The 17427-nt window shown below is 54.8% G+C and overlaps 1 protein-coding gene across 4 annotated transcripts in view; it reads right to left on the reverse strand.

Moving 5' to 3' along the window:
- The window catches only part of UNKL (unk like zinc finger), a 44735-nt gene that overhangs the window by 15963 nt on the left and 11345 nt on the right, over window positions 1–17427 (reverse strand). For all 4 annotated transcript variants that reach the window (XM_068565934.1, XM_068565935.1, XM_068565933.1 and 1 more), the window contains exons 3-9: window positions 16457–16633; window positions 15976–16109; window positions 13036–13171; window positions 11489–11606; window positions 10002–10086; window positions 9372–9457; window positions 2753–2815 (exon numbers count right to left, since the gene is read on the reverse strand). In XM_068565934.1, the coding sequence (XP_068422035.1) occupies window positions 2753–2815; window positions 9372–9457; window positions 10002–10086; window positions 11489–11606; window positions 13036–13171; window positions 15976–16109; window positions 16457–16633 (799 nt within the window). The remainder of the gene's footprint in view (window positions 1–2752; window positions 2816–9371; window positions 9458–10001; window positions 10087–11488; window positions 11607–13035; window positions 13172–15975; window positions 16110–16456; window positions 16634–17427) is intronic.

Here is a 17427-nt window from a genome sequence, read left to right on the forward strand (position 1 = left end):
TCTTCCTCGCGGTGCGCGGGCCTCTCACTATCGTGGCCTCTCTTGTTGCGGGGCACAGGCTCCAGATGCGCAGGCTCAGTAGTTGTGGCTCACGGGCCCAGTTGCTCCGTGGCATGTGGGATCCTCCCAGACCAGGGCTCGAACCCGTGTCCCCTGCATTAGCAGGCAGATTCTCAACCACTGCGCCACCAGGGAAGCCCCTTTGCCCATTTTTTAATCAGGTTGCTTGTTTTGTTGATGTTGAGTTGTAGGAGTTCTTTCTATGTTCTGAATATTAACCCCTTATCAGATAAATAATTTGCAGATATTTTTCCCATTCCATGAGCTGTCTTTTCACTGTTTGTTGATAGTGTCCTTTGATGCACGAAAGTTTTTTATTTCAATTAAGTCTCATTTATCTATTTTCTCTTCTGTTGCCTGTGCTTTTGGTGTCACATCCATGAAATTGTTGCCAATCCCAAAGTCAGGAAGCTTTCCCATCTGCCTGTTTTTGAGTAGCAGAGACACACTCGTGTGCCAGGGGAAGCTTGGGGTGACCTGGGGACTCATCAGACTGACAACTTGGAAAGCCCGCCTGTTCGCTGAGAACTGAGTCCTCCAATTGCACTGCTCTCACGGGGTGACACCACTGGCTGCCTCTCAGGGTGGGACAGAGCGAGTCCTGGAGGGCTGGGGTCTGCGCACTGTGGACACTGTCTCCATGGTCTCGGAGCCTGGACTCTGCAGCGATGGGAGGCCACAGCACGGAGCTGCTTTCCTCGGCAGGAACCACCAAGTGCCGCCCGGCAAGCAGGGGGTGTCTAAGGAAGCGGCCCCCTGGGAAGGAAGACGGACACTGGGGAGTGGGCCGGGCTAACCAGCGAACTGAACCGCCTCAGTTTATCAAGGAAAACACCACACGCCCTGTGCTCCCCACTCTGACCCAATGATCGAAGCCCCAGAAACAAGAGCTGCTGCTGAGGCCCAGGGACACGGGGTCCTGCAGCCGCCTCAGAGGAGATGGGAGGTCCCAGGGACAGGTGGCCAGCATTCTCCTCCAGCCAGAGCGGACAGCGCCCACATGCAGGGAAGGGGTCCCCGGAGCAGCAGCTGAGCACCGTTCACCCGAGAGAGCCACCAGGCTGGCCTCACAGCCACGGCGTCCACTGGGCATTCCAGCCAACCCTTCAAACACAGCGGGAACCTCAGGGGTCCCAGGGGAAATGCTGGGACCAGCTAACCTGGCCTAGGGGCCCTCTAGCTTTCCAACGGGGCCTGGCTTTGGGACAGGACAGAGGGGGTCTCTGGGTGCAGGTGAGTGCTGGCTGGTGGATGAACTTGGCCAGTCTACTCACAGCGCCCAAGGCGGAGGGCGGCTCGCACACTGGGAACCTCCCGGCCCTCTTGGGCTCCCCCGCCGTGAGCCCCACTCCTTTCCAGGCCCTTCCTCCTCAGCCCTGAGACTGCGGCCACGTACCCTGTTGGCTACACTACTGTTAACATTTCATGTTTCAGATTCTTAATGAACAACTTCTCGATTTCAATCTCTTTAAAAAAAAAAAAATGACAAGATAACTGGGTTGTATTTTTACTTTCAACCACCCTGCTGATTTCAAAAATGTGCTTCAGAAGCTTCTAATGGAAAAAAAGTGTCTGAACATCTTGCTCTGAAAAATCCCCCAGGAAGTACCCTCAGGGCACTAAGAAAACCAGAAGTAGGAACTGTGAGGGCCTGTCCACTTGGGAATTTAAAATAAAGCTCAGAGCAGAGACAGGTGACAAGCGGCCAGAGTGAGTGCTCGCTGCGCATCCCGCCCAGCCCAGGCCTTCCAGAGCGTGTAAAGCTCCCTCTGTCTTTTTACAGTGACAGGAAAACAAGCATCCTTGTGTCCAGAGGAAAAAACCTGTTTCTCCAACAACCTGGTTTACCAAGCGTACAGGAAGCTATGTCGCACAGAACAGAGAGAAAGGGCCTGACTCAGCAGAAGCCTGGGGGTGGGGGTGGGGGCACGGCGGTAAGCCCCCATGTAGCCTCCCTTGGAGGAGAAAGAATGCGTTGATCACTAGTTCCTGATCACTAGTTCCCTCAGAGGTGAAAACAACTCCAGATTGTGACCCGAGAGAGGGAGACCAAGCCAGGCTCACCCTGGACGCTGCCGTGGGCTCAACTGTGCCCCCAGAACTCAGATGTTGGGGTCCTGACCCCCAGCACCTCTGAACGGGACCTGCTTAGAGTCAGGGTCTTTACCGAGGGAATCAAGTTAAGACGAGGTTGATAGGGTGGGTCCTGATCAATAGCACTGATATCCTGATGGAAAACGGACCACTGGAGACAGACACAGACACAGAGAGAAGACGGCGCCTGCAGGCCGAGAACGGAGGTCCCCAGAAGGAACCAACCTTGCTGACGCCCTCGTCTCCAACTTCGGGCACTGGACGGAATCACTGCGTGTTGTTTAAGCCTCGGTCTGTGGAGCTTTGTCACGGCTGCCCCGGGGACACTCACACAGAAGGGCCACGAAGGGCACCTCTTATTTCCCCGTGGGGAAAACTTTAAGAGGTTTTGGTTCTGTTGTTTCCAAGGTACGGCACACTTTTTAAAACATTAAAACAAAGGACATACGGAACAGATGACTTTAAGAAGAATATAAGAATGTAGCTGTTTTACAAATGGATGTTAACCAGGTCACGGCGTGAGTCAGGGGTAAGTGACGGGCTACACAGGCAGCGGTCTAGTCACAAAGAGAACGTGAAATCTCGCCTCGGGTAGTACCTGCTTACTGTCCTGCTCGCTGGCCTTCTGGCTGCCTTCAGCAGGTGAATCTCTCCGCTTTGCCTGCAACAGAAAAAGCACTGGCTGTTGGAAGAAAAAGCAGCTGATTAAAAACACACAGAGACCTAAGCTTTGCTCGGAAGGCAGAAAAGGCCGAGGACTGGGACTTCCCTGGTGGTGCAGTGGTTAAGAATCCGCCTGCCAATGCAGGGGACACAGGTTCGAGCCCTGGTCCAGGAATATCCCACATGCCGCAGAGCAACTAAGCCTGTGCGCCACAAATACTGAGCCTGCACTCTTGAAGCCTGCAAGCCACAACTACTGAAGCCTGCGCGCCTAGAGCCTGTGCTCCTCAACAAGAAAAGCCACCATAGTGAGAAGCCCGCGCACCGCAACAAAGACCCAACACAGCCAAAAATAAATAAACAAACAAACAAATAAATAAAAGGGGGGGGGAAAGAAAAGGCCGAGGACTGAAGTCCATGAAACAGAAAGGCTTTCAAATCTGCTGCCTCTGCATCAGTTTTCTTGGATTCCAGTTCCTACACCTGATGTGGATCTCTGCACTCCTGGCTGGTCCGTGTGAAGGCAGGTGAGAGCTCCCTGAACCCACAACGGCGAACCCCAAACAGAGCCTCGCAGGCAGGGCTGCATCTCCAGAGCCGGGAAAGTCGTGGAAAGTCCAACACCTGAGCCAGATGATTTCCTGGAAGGCTATTCTCTGCCCTCCCCCTTTCTGCCTGGAGACAGCCTATAAATTTCCCTTCATAAAGGCGATCCCTTCCCTCCCAAGAGGAAGGGAACAGCTTAACCACCTGAGAACGCTAATCACCCAAAGGACTGCAGGAGGCTGAGCCTCACAACAAACTAAAATAACCCGCATCTTCCCTTATTTACCCCATATCTTTACCTTCCCAAATTTAGTTCCCTGTAAGCAGAAACCCCTTTTGTCTTGTCACTTCACAATTTATTGCTCTTTGTTAAAAGGGTAGTTAAGCCCCCAGGTCTAGCCTCCAAATGCATAAGTAATAAACATTTTCTCCAGTTAATTTGCCTTTGGTCAGTTTAATTTGCGGGACCCCAGACACTAAACCTAATGGATAGAGGGAACAGTTTATTTCCTCTCCCTCGCATGTAAAAATCCTGACTCCCATGAGCCACCTTCTGGGGAAACTGCACGAGGATGGCTTTGCCTGCAGAGCTCAGAGCCTGTACTCTCAGGTCAAACATAAGCATGAAAACTGCACCAAGGGACTTCCCTGGTGGTGCAGTGGTTAAGAATCTGCCTGCCAATGCAGGGGACATGGGTTCAATCCATGGTCCAGGAAGATCCCATATGCCACAGAGCAACTAAGCCCATGTGCCATGACTACTGAGCCTGCACTCAGAGCCCACGAGCCACAACTACTGAGCCCACCCGCCACAACCACTGAAGCCCACGCACCCTAGAGCCCATGTGATGCAACTACTGAAGCCCATGCGCTCTAGGGCCTGCATGCCACAACTACCGAAGCCCATGTGCCTAGAGCCCATGCTCCACAAGAGAAGCCACCGCAATGAGAAGCCCGCACACCACAATGAAAAGTAGCCCCCGCTCGCCACAACTAGAGAAAGCCCACGTGCAGCAACAAGGACCCAACACAGCCAAAATAAAAACAAAAACAAAAAACAAAACAAAAAAACTGCACCAAAACGTTCTTTAGATCTGAGTATTATTCTGGTTTTTGTGCCTAATCTTATAAGTGAACATGAACTTGTGGCGGTGGCTCAGGTCATCCCTTCCTTGTTTGATTTCTGGATTTGTAGAAGGACCCAGAAGACTCACAGAAGGCAGAGAAGAAGCCATGTCCACACAGGCCCTGACTGGGGCCCCTTCCTCCTGCCTGATGCCCAACGCCCAGCTCAACTCTGAGCCCGTCCTGGTTTCTCTGGTTTCCTTGCATTCCTTTCACCCAGAAGTGACCGCCCCCCACCCCAATTTGGTTGTTGGCCTCCGAAGGCCCTGACCAGGGACCTGAGACCCTCGCTCTAAGGAGAAGCTACATTGTGAAGAAACCACGTTGTCCTGAAACAGCTCTGCTCGCCTTCAGGATAAAGTGCCAGAGCTCCTGCGTGGGGCCTTGTCCCCGTCCAGGGTCCCTCCTGACTCTTCCCTGTGCCTGCACCTGTGCTGGGCGGGCAGGGGAGCTCATGCTCTGCAACGTCAGCAACCCACCATCACACAGGAGCTTTCAGGTGCGCTGAGTAGGCACCTAGCTGTGCGTGAATGTTCTGGAATGGGGCAAGAGGGAGGCCGGTGAGAGCAGCTTGCCCCAGACAGAGCACAGAGTTCTTTCACTTAAGTTCAGTTCTGCTGTCAAAGGTGACTGAGATTCAGGAAAATAGGGAAGGGAAGCTGTCCTCTATTCCTCACCCCCACTTTAAACGAAAACGGTTCGTTTGGGACAGCAAGACCCATGCTGAGGTCCGAGCTTCTCCAAACACCGCAATCGATGTATTCCCTTAGGGTCACGACCAAACCACATGCCCCTGAACCCATGCCCAGAGGCGGCCCGAGCTGACCCCAGCGCCTCAGATCCCACATGATTCTTGGATGCTCAAAATCTATTTGAGCGAGGCTTCCCTGGTGGCGCAGTGGTTGAGAGTCTGCCTTCCAATGCAGGGGACACGGGTTCGAGCCCTGGTCTGGGAAGATCCCACATGCCGCGGAGCAACTAGGCCCATGAGCCACAGTTGCTGAGCCTGCGCGTCTGGAGCCTGTGCTCCGCAACAAGAGAGGCTGCGATAGTGAGAGGCCCGCGCACCGCGATGAAGAGGGGCCCCCACTTGCCGCAACTAGAGAAAGCCCTCGCACAGAAACGAAGACCCAACACAGCCATAAATAAATAAAAGCCATTTGTTTAAAAAAAAAAAATCTATTTGAGCATGTGCTTAAAATGTCAGGCAGAAGGGCGAGCCATTTCCCAGTTCCAATGTCGTGATCCTCCAGGGGAAGACTGGATGTTTCACACTGAAACACTTTGCTTGAATCTTTTTAAGGGAAACTTTGTAATAGGGAAGAACAAATCTGACTCCATATTGGACTGTTTCTTTTGCTTTAACCTTTGTATTCTATTGCTTTTGCTACAAGTTAATCACTAAAAGAATGTTGCCTATAGCCTGAAATACACAGGATAGCCCATTCTCAAAGTTCTGACCTTTAAAGGTTTATCACTTTTCCATTCATACAGAGATAAAAAGTTGCAAAACAGAGCATAACATTTATCTTGTTGGAGGTTTATAGGAATGTGACCAGACCTATGTGGACAGCTTTGAGAACAAAGGATTCCAAGAAGTTTGCAACAACTAACCATACCCCCTCCCCTTTTAGTACAAAAGAAGCCTGAATTTTAACTGGGTTCTTTGGGACACTAGTCCACTGTCCTCCCGGTCTGCTGGCTTTCTGGATAAAGTTGCTATTCCTTGCCCCAACAATTCATCTTTCGACTTATTGGCCTGTCACGCGGCGAGCAGTACAACGGACTCAGTAACTTCTTGGAGGATTTTAACTTCTCCCTCAATTTCCAGTCCTGGCCTTAGGCCCACCTGAGTGAGTTCTGTCTCACATGAGGACGAGCAGAGGTGGTGGCCACACGAGGCGCTGCTGTTCATTCTGAAACGGTTACACTGACACACTCGCGTCCCACCTCAGGGTAACTGAGGACCTGTGAGGTGGGCGAATCGAGGTGCACCCTGCCTAAAGCAGCTGTGGGGCTGGGAGCCTGACCCGGGGAGCAGGTGGGCATCACCCAGGAGAGCAGCCCAGCTCCCTGCCTCACCAAAGGAACTCAGCTGAGTCTGAAGCCAGACATGAGAGGCAGCACGCAGAAAGGTTGTGCTAAAGTCACGGCTGGTGAAGAGGAAAAACTCCTCTGTGACACTCGCTACCCGGAGGCAGCGCAGACCCCACAGGCTGAGGGCTGTTCCACGAGACACGCCTGCACCTCAGACGCCAATCCAAGTCCCAAGTTGTCACTTGTGCGCCTGACCGACCAGCTGTAAACCAGGGTTTCCATGACCCCCTCCTTGGGTTCCATCTACAATGGAACCCAAGCCATTGTACTATAGCTCACAGAACTCCAGGAAACACGTACAAGGGCTCGCAGAACTCAAGGAAACACCTAACTATGTTTACTGGCTCATTATGTAATAGAGGATGTGATAAAGGACACAAATGCACAGCCAGGTGAAGAGGCACTCCGGACAAGGTCCAGAGGGGTCCCAAGTGCAGGAGCTTCTATCCCCGTGGAGCTGGGGTGTGCCACCCTCCCGCACATGGATTTGTTCCCCAACCTGGATGCTCTCCAAACCTCATACTTTAGAGATTTTTATGGAGGCTCATCACGTAGGCACGATCCATTTATTGACTCAATCTCCAGCCCCTTCCCCCTCCCCAGAGGATGGGGGTAGGGCTGAAAGTTCCAGGCTTCTAATCACACCTGGTCTTTCTTGTGACCAGCCCCATCCAGGAGCCCACCAAGAGTCACCTCACTGGAACAAAAGAATTATGAGGGTCTTGGAGTCCTGTGTGAGGAACCAGGGGAAGAAGAGACCAATATACATATTTTCTATTATTTCACAATGTGCTTCTGTTGAGAGATGCCAGCAGGTCACGTGATGTGGCCAGTTCTCGACACAGTGAGGAGAGGGTGCCGGCAGCGAGAGCTGACCCACAGCTACGTGGGCCCCACAGCCGGGAGCGAGCAGTGGGGAAGCCGCTTCCCTCTCCCCAGTCGTAGAGGAGGGATTCAAACCCAAGACAGACTCCTCAAACCCAGGACCACATCTACAGGTGATGAGACTCCAGGCATCTCTCCCCCACCAGGGTGAAGTATGCGTGGTGAGGTTCATGGTTTGTCTGTTCACCCAGACTCTCTCTACACTGAAAAGGAAGCAGCGGGAACACCCACTGTGCACAAGGCTGGATTCGGGACTTGTGACAATCCTCACAAACAAATATACTCCGGATGGAGGGGGCAACCAGGAGAGAATGAGAACCTTGCCCCCCCCCCCGCCCCAAGCACAATGCCCTCCCCTGCACAATCTTCCCGTTCAGACCTGGCAGGGCTGCCGGGCCCTCCCTGCGGGGCTGCTGCAACAGGGGACCTAAGAGAGACAAAACCAGGGCTCCCGCTCAGCCAAAGTCGCCCAACACACAGCTGGAGCCCAACACCATGCAGGAAGATGGTGTTGCCAGGCCAGCCCTGAGGCCGTCCATGTCCTGGGCCCGAAAGTCAGAGCCAGCCCCGAACAGGATGCTTCATTACTTTTTTTAGTTTTTTTAAAAATTGCGACGAAATTCACACAACATAAGAGTAATTTTTTTAAACTGAAGGATTCAGTGGCATTTGGCACATTTACGATGTTGTGCGATCCCCACCTCTATCCAGTTCCACGACATTTCCATCCGCAGAGGAACCCTCCCCGTTGAGCTCTCACTGCCACCCCTCCCCCAGCCCTGGAACCCACTATGTGTTCTAGCACGGTGACTTTTAAGTTGCAAAATAATTAACAGAAGACAAAGGATGCCCTGAGAGTCTGTCTGCAGGGGTGGGCGCACTGTTCTGGCACCGCCCAGCAGCCGGAGGCGCCTCCTGCAGGGTCCCAGCTTCCCTGTCCAAACACCCTAGTTGTTGCTTCCTCAGGTACAAGGCACACCAAGGATCCATCCACCCTGGCCCTCAGTGGGAGCCAAGCCAGTGGCCCTCTGACCACCACCTGAAACCACGACTGTCACACCCCCTGGGAGCCACCAAGGTGAGGAGGGGACTAGCTTCTGTCTCTGCCAAGCGTCGGCTCTGCTACTGGAAGAGAGTGGTGGTCCCGAACGCTCCTCCGTGCTGAAGGAGCAGTGATGAACTGTGTGCCTGGCAGGGCTCCTCTAAGCAAACCCCACCTCAGCTGTCCTCACCTTGCCTGTCCTTCTCTTTTTTCAGAAAAGCAACAAGTGGAAAGAAAGACAGGGCGGGGAAACACCTGAGTTTTTTCCAGTTTCCTTCCTAGAACCAATCCCAGGCGGCCACCTCCTCAATGACACCAACACGACAGATAAAACCATGTGCGAGGAAGAGGATCATCCTCAGAGACGTAAGGCAGAGCCAAGGAGCCCACAACCATGCCCACGACCATGCCAGAGCAATGGACGGGACGCAGGATGGAGCCCCCCATTGTCCCCTCCACCTGCACGGGCACAAGGGTCCTAACCCACCAGGCCCCCCATCTCTCACTGCCCAAATCTCACTGAGACGCCTGGGTCTGCCCTCGCACCTCGTTGGGGACCCGCCTCTCCTGCCCTTCAGGGGTCCCCCTGGACTCAGGGCCCCTCTTCACATTCAGCCAGAGACCGTGCCTCGCACATGGCCAATATGTGCGTGTCTGGCAAAAGGCAAGGTTGGGCAAGTACACCCGGGCCAGGACTCAGCCAGGACTCTAGTCTAGACTCTTCTATAAGGAGCCGCCAACCCTGCGGGCAGGCTGCCTCCAACCATCTCACCCAGAGAGCACATCCATCCGTGTACCTAACACTGGATTCAAACCAAATAGCAGAGCGGGCACCCTCCTCGGGACGCCGTCCACTTACGTGTCCGGGCTGCCCGCTTGGGGCCGCGGGGCCGCTGGCGGAGGTGAGGTCTCGGCAGCCCCAGTCACTGGCCATTCCAAGACTCTCTGCCAAGAAAGGGGGTGGCGGGCTTTGAGTGGCTGCTGGCTGAGACTTTGGTTAAAGAGACCCCACAGATCAGGGAGGGCAAGCGTGTGCTAGTCTCTAACGGGTCGGCCAGAGCCGCTGTGAGCCGAGCTGACCGCATGGGACCCTGGCGTCTTCCAGAGCAAATCATGAACGACTCCAACAGCAGAAAGTAATGGAAAATTTCAACAGGAAAAGCCACCCTCCCCATTAAAATAAAAAACAGTAAAATCAGAATTTGCAACTATGCTCATAAGAACAGGAAACCCAAATCAAAAAGCTTTAAGAGGAAGCTCTCAGGAACACTGGGGGAAGGGCCGTGTCTGTGCATTTCCCGTCACGGTTTCTGCCTTTGGGGACTTTTTATGGGCTCACCTGGCCATCAAAATTACTACACTCACGGCCCTGGGGTGCCCAGAGGCAGGGCCATGCTGAGCCCCACGAAGCCCAGAGCCCCGCCGACCCTCCCAGCCGCCCCCGACCGAGGCTGAGCCCTGCCTGCTCCGGGCGCACCAAGGTACTCACTCTCCACGTGTGCAAAAGCACAGAAGGGGCCCCGAGGGCAGTGCCCGGTCTGTCGCATGTCGTTGCACTTGGTAGACTTGTAGATCTAGGAAATGAAAATAAAACAGCAAATAGAGAGGCTGGACTGGAAACCTGTTTCTGTGGGAGGCCCAGAGCTGGCTGGGTCTGGCCTCCTCCTTCCAGCTGGAGGCCCAGAGCTGGTAATCACAAGGGGGTATCCTGAAAAAGAGGGATGTGGACACCGCACTCCCCGTCCCCACTCCTCCCAGCAGTCCCGGGACGCCCTGTCTGCGCAGGGCCAGTCAGCCTGGGAAACCGTGTGGGCCTGAGGCTGCTCCTGCACCGCCTGTCCTTGAAATCACATATCAGGTCAGTTTGTCCACTTGGCATTTCCTGAAAGATGCACCTGGTTCAGTGCCTGGTATACAGCAGGTGCGCAAGAAATGCCTGTTAGGTGACCACATGCGTCCACTCCATGGCCAGACCCAAGGCTGCTTCACTAGGGTGTGGCCCCGCAGCACAGCCTGCCCAGGAGGGACAGCAGCCTCTAGGCCCCAGACACCCTCATGGGCGCTGCCACCCGCCCCCTTCCCTGCCCGAAACGCTGCTCATTCCCCGTGGCTCTTTGACCATCCCCTGAGCACCTGCACTGAAATTTTAAGGGTCACCAACAAAAGCAATTTCAAAAGGTCTCCAATTCAGAACTACAAATATCAGGAGTCTAAGTGTTGTTTTATGCACGCTTTGAAGCACTGAATCTCTAGACAGAAGAAACTTTTAAGAAACAAAACACCACAGCCTTTCAGACCAGGAGCCCACCCCTCCCTGGAGCCCAGGTGCCCCAGTGGGCACAGCTGGGCGCTCCTTCACCGCAGAGCCTGCTCCCAGCCTGGCCCTGACCCTCCTGGTCCCAGTGCTCTGATGCTCTCCCGTTGGCTCAGGGGCCTTGTGTGCTTGTTCGTTTTTAATACAAATCCGAGTGTGCAGCAAAGGGTTAACTCCATGGCTTCCCTGTCCACACCCACATGCCCCAAAGGAAGGACTGGCTTTGACGGGCTCAGCTCAGGGAGGTGACGTTTGAGCCCCTGGAATGTCCTGCCTGGTCGGGTCTCTGTTTACCTGGGGCCCTGGGCCATGCCACATAGTGACTTAAGGTGGGCCTGGGCCACCCAGCATTGGCTCAGCCTCTGCAGGGGCCAGAGACTGAGGTCAGCCACGTCTGCTGACCGACCCCCAGTAAAAACCCTAGATGCCAAGGCTTGGGTGACTTCCCAGCTGGCAGCACTGTGAGTATGGCCACAAATACGGCCACACATGGTGGCTAGGAGGACACACCGTCCACAGTGCGTGCCTGGTCTCCCCAGGACCCGCCCCTGTGGCCTTGATCCTTTGCTGATTTTAATCGCATTCTTTCCGTGTAAAGAACCATAGGTGCTGAGCCCTGCGAGTCCTTTGAGCCCGTCCCTGGACCGGGGGTGCTCCCGTACCTCGGGGTGGAACTGCTGCTCTGTGCGCGAATGGCAGTACTGACAGCTGTCCCCGCTCTCGCACCTGGAGGGCTCGCCCCACTCGTCACCGTGCTTCACGCTGGGGCAGGGGGTGGACCTGGGGGACAAGGAGGAGTCAGCGGAGGATGGATGTCCTCCCCACGTGCCCTGGGGCATCAGGCTGTCCGCACAGTGCTGAGAACACGTGCACCACCAGGGGACATGGGTGCCAGCCCTGGAAGCACTGGCCCTTTCCTCACCAGGACAGGCAAAAAAAAAAAGCAGGGCGGGGATTTCCCTGGCCGTCCAGTGGTTAGGACTCTGCGCTTCCACTGCAGGGGGAGTGGGTTCGATCCCTGGTCAGGGAACTAAGATCCCACATGCCGCAGAGCACGGCCAAAAAAAAGCAGTGCAGGTGCCTGGTGGAACCCAGAAAGCATTCGGGAGCCCATTTTCATTTTCCACAAAATGTGAAGTGATTCTGAGTCAGAGCCACTGATGCCACTGTGACAAGCACCTCGGAGACGCAGCCAGGCCTCCTGCAGCAGGAGAAGACCAGGCCCAGCCCCCGCCCAGCCCACAAGGGGACCACACTCTGTCTCCCCATGAGACTGTTTCAAAATTGAACCTGAGACTTTGGTCCTACAATGTGAAAACCCTAACCAATACCCTCTAATCTTCAGGTACTTCCTGGCAGCTTTATTGTATTGGATTTATTTTAAAAATTATCATCTGTGGGAAATAAAGCTTTTATTTTTTACGATTTTCTATCCCTTTGATACGTAGTAAATTCACTTCATCTTCTCAAGATGACATCGGGTGACTAAAAGCCAAAGGTTCTCTGTCCCTCAACTCAAACTACTCAGAACAGTGACTGTCATAAAAACAACTTTCTCTATCTGAAAGTGAGGGCTCTCAGGCAGGTGAGGTGGCATCAAATTATTAGATTTGCTCCAAGAACAAGCTCTACACAGAGCTCGGGACCCAAGGGAGGAGCGAGGTGAGGGCCAAGGTGCCCAGGCACCCCTGGGGTTCCGTGTCCCCAGTCCCCCACCCCGCCAAGTGCCGGGTCCATCCAGCAAGTTGGCAAACCCGAGGCTAAGCTGGGCACCAAGGTGAGGGCAGCTGGAGTGAGGAGGAGACGGCCTAGGAAGAGGCCAGGACTGCCAGGTGCATGACAGCAGGTGAGGCCCAAACCCACCACCCCGAGGACATCAGTCCTCCGGAGAGGGTGAAGTCAGGCTGTGGGCACCGGGACTCTCAGCCTCGCAAGGGCCACTTCCTTGCCAGCAGGCGCTCTTGCTGGCAGCGGCACACAGGTCACAGGAGGGAGGCCGGGGGAGGGGGGGAAATGGAGGAGCCACGCCCTGACCGCACCTGCCGGCTGGCTGGACACCGGGGCCTCCGGGGAGAGTGAAGGGAGCAGAGGGGTGGCTGCCTAAACTAGAGCCTCGAGCCGACGTGAGTGTGAACAGAGGAGACCGCCGGGCTGGGCCCACACCAGAGAAGTCGGCCAGGGCCCTGCGGCACCTGTGGCCCAGGCTCACCTGTACTGGAACCTCCGGGGGTCCCGCCGCCGGTCCCTGCTGTTGTGGAAGTGCGGGCATGCGTAGCCCTGGCGGCACAGGCGCGGCGGCTTGGGGCACTGCTCTGTCTTGTAGCTGCCTAGCACAAAGTTGGTATCTGAAAAACAGGGGTCCACACGGAAACGTGCACACGTGTGCTCACGGCAGCCACGCAGCCAAAAGCTGTCCATCGGCAGATGATGGGTAAACGCCATGTGGCCCATCCATGTGGTGGAGTGAAGCACTGACGCGCTACGACGTGGATGAGACTTTAACGATCTGAACGCACAATGCTCAGTGAGAGAAGCAGACACAGAAGGCACATGTTGTATGATTCTACTTATAGGAAACATCCAGAACAGGCAAATCCATAGACAGGAAGTAGATTAGTGGGTATCAGGGGCCGGGGCTTCTTTGGGGAGACTAGAGTTTTAGAACCAGATAAAAGTGATGGGTGCACAACACTGTGAACATACTAAAAACCTCCGAAATACACTTTAAAATGGCTCATTTTACACCCAATAAAGTACCATACAAATTTTAAAAATAAATAAATAAAAATAAATAAAATGGCTCATTTTAACCCCAAGGTAAATGATGGGTGCTGGGCGATGCTGACATGTCAATGCAGGCTCTCAGCTGTGACAAACATCCCACTGCAGGGGGGCTGCCGTGTGTATGGAGGTACCAGATATGTGAGGCCTCCTTGAACTTTCCACAATGTGGAACCTAAAACTGCTCTAAAAAAATAAAGTCTATGTTTTAAGTAGTTAATTTCATGTTACCTGAATTTTATCTCAAAGCAAAAATAAACAAGAAAACCACCAGGGGTCATTTAAAAGCAGTAACGGATGAACGGAGATTCTTGAAAATCATACCCATTCTTGGGTTGGTTAATAATTGACCCTCCCCATTTTTTTTTTTTTTTTTTTTTTTTACAAACGCCATTGTTTTTAATTACACTTGCCCAGCAGGGCTGACCCTCAAGGCATGGAGGGGAAGACAGTGGCGGAGGGAGGGTGTGTTGCCCAGCCAACCCCGGCAGCCGCAGCGCCACTCCCAGGACACACTTCCACACCCACATTTAATGGCACCAACCCCCCCACACACCAAACTCAGTTCCAAATAACTGACAAAATGACAAGGGAAGTGAACCACACAGCAGGGCACAGAGAGGACAAAAGGAGTTTAAACAGAAAAGACGATTTTAAGAAAATAAAAATTGTAAGACACTTGTTCACAAGCATTGACAGAGGACCTCCAACAGACACAAGGTCCTGCGCTGAGTGGCATGAACCACAAAGAAGTGAGAGGCGTGGCAGTGCCCATGAGTCACAGGGGCTCCGGAACGCCCTTTAGTGGGTGACGGATGAACGGTCCACCCAGACGTGGAGAATTATTCAGCAATAAGAAGAAAGGTGCTAACATAATATGAGAAGAAAAAAAGAAGAAAGGTGCTACCAAGCCCCAAAGAGACACAGGGAACCCTGAATGCACAGCACTAAGTGCAAAGGCTACACACTGTGTGATCCCAACTGTATGACAAAACAATGGGGCGAAAGATCAGTGGTCACCAGCAGTGGAGCACAGAGGATCTTAGAGCAGTGACACTACCTGCATGACATCATAATGGAAGATCCATGTCTTTATACATTTGCCCAAACCCGGAGAATGCACAATGCAGGGGTAAACTGTGCCGTTAGTTGATAATCATGTATCAATATTGGTTGTCAATTGTAACAAATGTTACCTCATCAACACAAGACGTTCACGATGTGCAATTTTTCTGTTAACCGAAAACTTCCCTAAAAAATAAAATCTACTAACTAAAAATCCAAACCACGGGTGCTGAGGGTTAGTTATCCGGCCAGACCCGACCCAGCACCTCCTCCCACTTTCCTTCCTCAAGCTCAGCCCGCCTGACAGTGACAAGAGAGGACCTGTACCCCCACCTGCACCACCAGCCAGAGCTCACAGGTGGAGCCTGTGGTCCAGGACCAGGGAGACCACCGAGGGGCTGCGACACGAGAAGGACAAGCCCCGAGGCAGGGAGCTGTGGGCGCAGCCCTCCCTCTGTGCAAGCCTCTCCCCAGAGGGACATGGCGACACTGGGACCCCCATATATGCTGTGGGTCCAGGCCCCCCACACCGCAGGCGCGATGGAAGGCCAGGCTCCTCAGCGCTCCTGCTGGGCCAGGCCTGAGGCCCGGGCATCAGGAAGGCCTGTGCAGCCACTTTTGTTAATTCGTCCCTGGGCCCAGGGTGGCATAGGATTCAGCGGGCGGGGGAAAGACCCTTGTAGGGAATTCACCGCTTAAGTAAGCGTGGCCTTGAAGCATTTACGCGCGTGAGAGCAAAGCCGGTCCAAGGAGACACGGCATTACCGAGGGGGGTTCTCTTAAAACCACACCACCCTCGGGAAACATCCAAACAGGCAGCTCCACGGAGACATAGCCAGGCTAGTGGATGCCAGGGCTGGGGAGGGGAGACCACTGATGGGCACGGGTTTCTGTCCGAGGTGATGGAAATGTTCTGGAACCAGACAGAGTTGATGGTTGCACAACACTGTGGTGCACCAAATGCCACGGACCTGTGACTTTCGGATGGTTAAAATGGCAAATTTACATTATGGGTATTTTACAATTAAACAAACCTCACTGCCCATAGCCATCATCTGTGGAGGCTGCTGGGGACCAGGCTGGCTCTGGGACCCGACACCTGGCAGGAGCTGCGCCAGCCGTGCAGGCCCCTCCCCCAGAGCAGCCTGGGGACCAGAGAGGCTGCTGGAGGGGCTGAGGGTGATGTGCTCGAATGGAGCCTCGGTCTCCCCTCCTGACCTGTAAAGGGGGCGACGAGGTCCACCGTGCGGGCACTTTACAGACAGGGACGAGCCCCCCGCCCCAGCAGCGGCTGCGGGGTTACCTTGCCACCGGGGGTCCTCGCCCAGGATCTTCTCCATCAGGGCCTGGCTGGCCAAGACCCCAGGTTGCAGGTCAGGGACGCCATCCCCAGCACTGAGCTGGCCGTTCTGCAGGGCTTCCTGGGCCTGCAGCTCCCTGCAACCAAACGGCACGTGGTCACGGTGCTGCAGCCTGTCCGAAGCCTCTGACGGTGAGACAGCCACCGGCTTCTGTCATCTTAGGAAGCCGCCTACGTGAGGGTTCAGGACGTGCAGCCCACGGCCTTGGGGCCCCCGTCCCGGGATGACAGTCTTGGCCCAAATCCCAAGAGCCTCAGAGCTGAGCGTGCGAGACGCCACAAGCTCCCCCGGGTCCGGGTCAGGAGGGAGAAGAAGGGTCACTTTCTTGTTAGGAGTAAAATCAAGGCCCAGAAAGAGCTGCTTGAGGCAAGCAATGCCTGAAACACAGGGAGGAGAGCGGCTCCCGGCAGGACGGCCACTCACCTGATGTCACACACGGGCGGCCGCAGGTCCAGGGGGCCGTGCGCGAAGGCGCAGTGCAGTCCGTTCTTCACGCAGTGGCCCCGGGCATCCGTCTCATGGATGCACGTGCCCGTCTTGTAGTAGCGCAGGTGATACTTGCGCTCCGTGTCCCCGGTCGTCCGGTGCAGGTACGGACATCTGGGAAGCAGAAGACGACACGCACCGTCTGGGCCCTGGGGCCACCACGGTGTCAACCTGCTCCCGGCAGCTGGTTCTTGTCTCCTTTGCCCAAACACCTGCTCTAGTCGGAGGATGAACAGCACTGGACAGAGCACCCGTCCCTGCTCCAGACCCTCCCCCACGGCACTCAGACCCCCACAGATCCCTCAATTACACATGGGAGAAAAATACAACACCCAAGTTACCCGAAAATCACCCTTCATAATCTTTTGAATAAAGTGGAAAACAAAGTTCCCCCATCAAGTAAGGGGCTGGCGGCCTCTCCCGTCCCCCGTCCAGGTGCTTTCAGGGACCCCTCGAGGGAGGTGGAGGAGCCTGGAAGGGCTGGAGGAGGATGCGGGGGGAGACAGGCTGGGGAGAAGCAGCTGGGGGGAGGCACGGATGGGGCAGCATCCCACAGGCCACACAAAGGCCCGGAGCCACGCACTCCCAGGGAGAGCCACGCACTCCCAGGGAGAGCCACACGCGGCTCCCTGAGCAGCAAGGGTTAGGGTTAGGGTGAGGGCTCCCGCTGCAGGGAGGTGGCAGTGGCAGAGGTGGCATGGACGGTTCCAGCAGACATGGGGCAGGGAACTGAGCCCGCCTCAAGGCCAGTCCCTCCAGACAAGAGCCAGAGACACAGAAGAATGGGAGGGGATACACAAAGGACTCTGAGCAGCCCCGGAGTGGCCCAAGGCCGAGGCAGAGCCATAGCTGCAAGCCCCCAGATCTAAAAACAAGGCCATCGCCCCTAGAGATGGATGGGGAGCACT

This window comes from Eschrichtius robustus, chromosome 16 (assembly GCF_028021215.1).
Source record: "Eschrichtius robustus isolate mEscRob2 chromosome 16, mEscRob2.pri, whole genome shotgun sequence".
NCBI lineage: Eukaryota > Metazoa > Chordata > Mammalia > Artiodactyla > Eschrichtiidae > Eschrichtius > Eschrichtius robustus.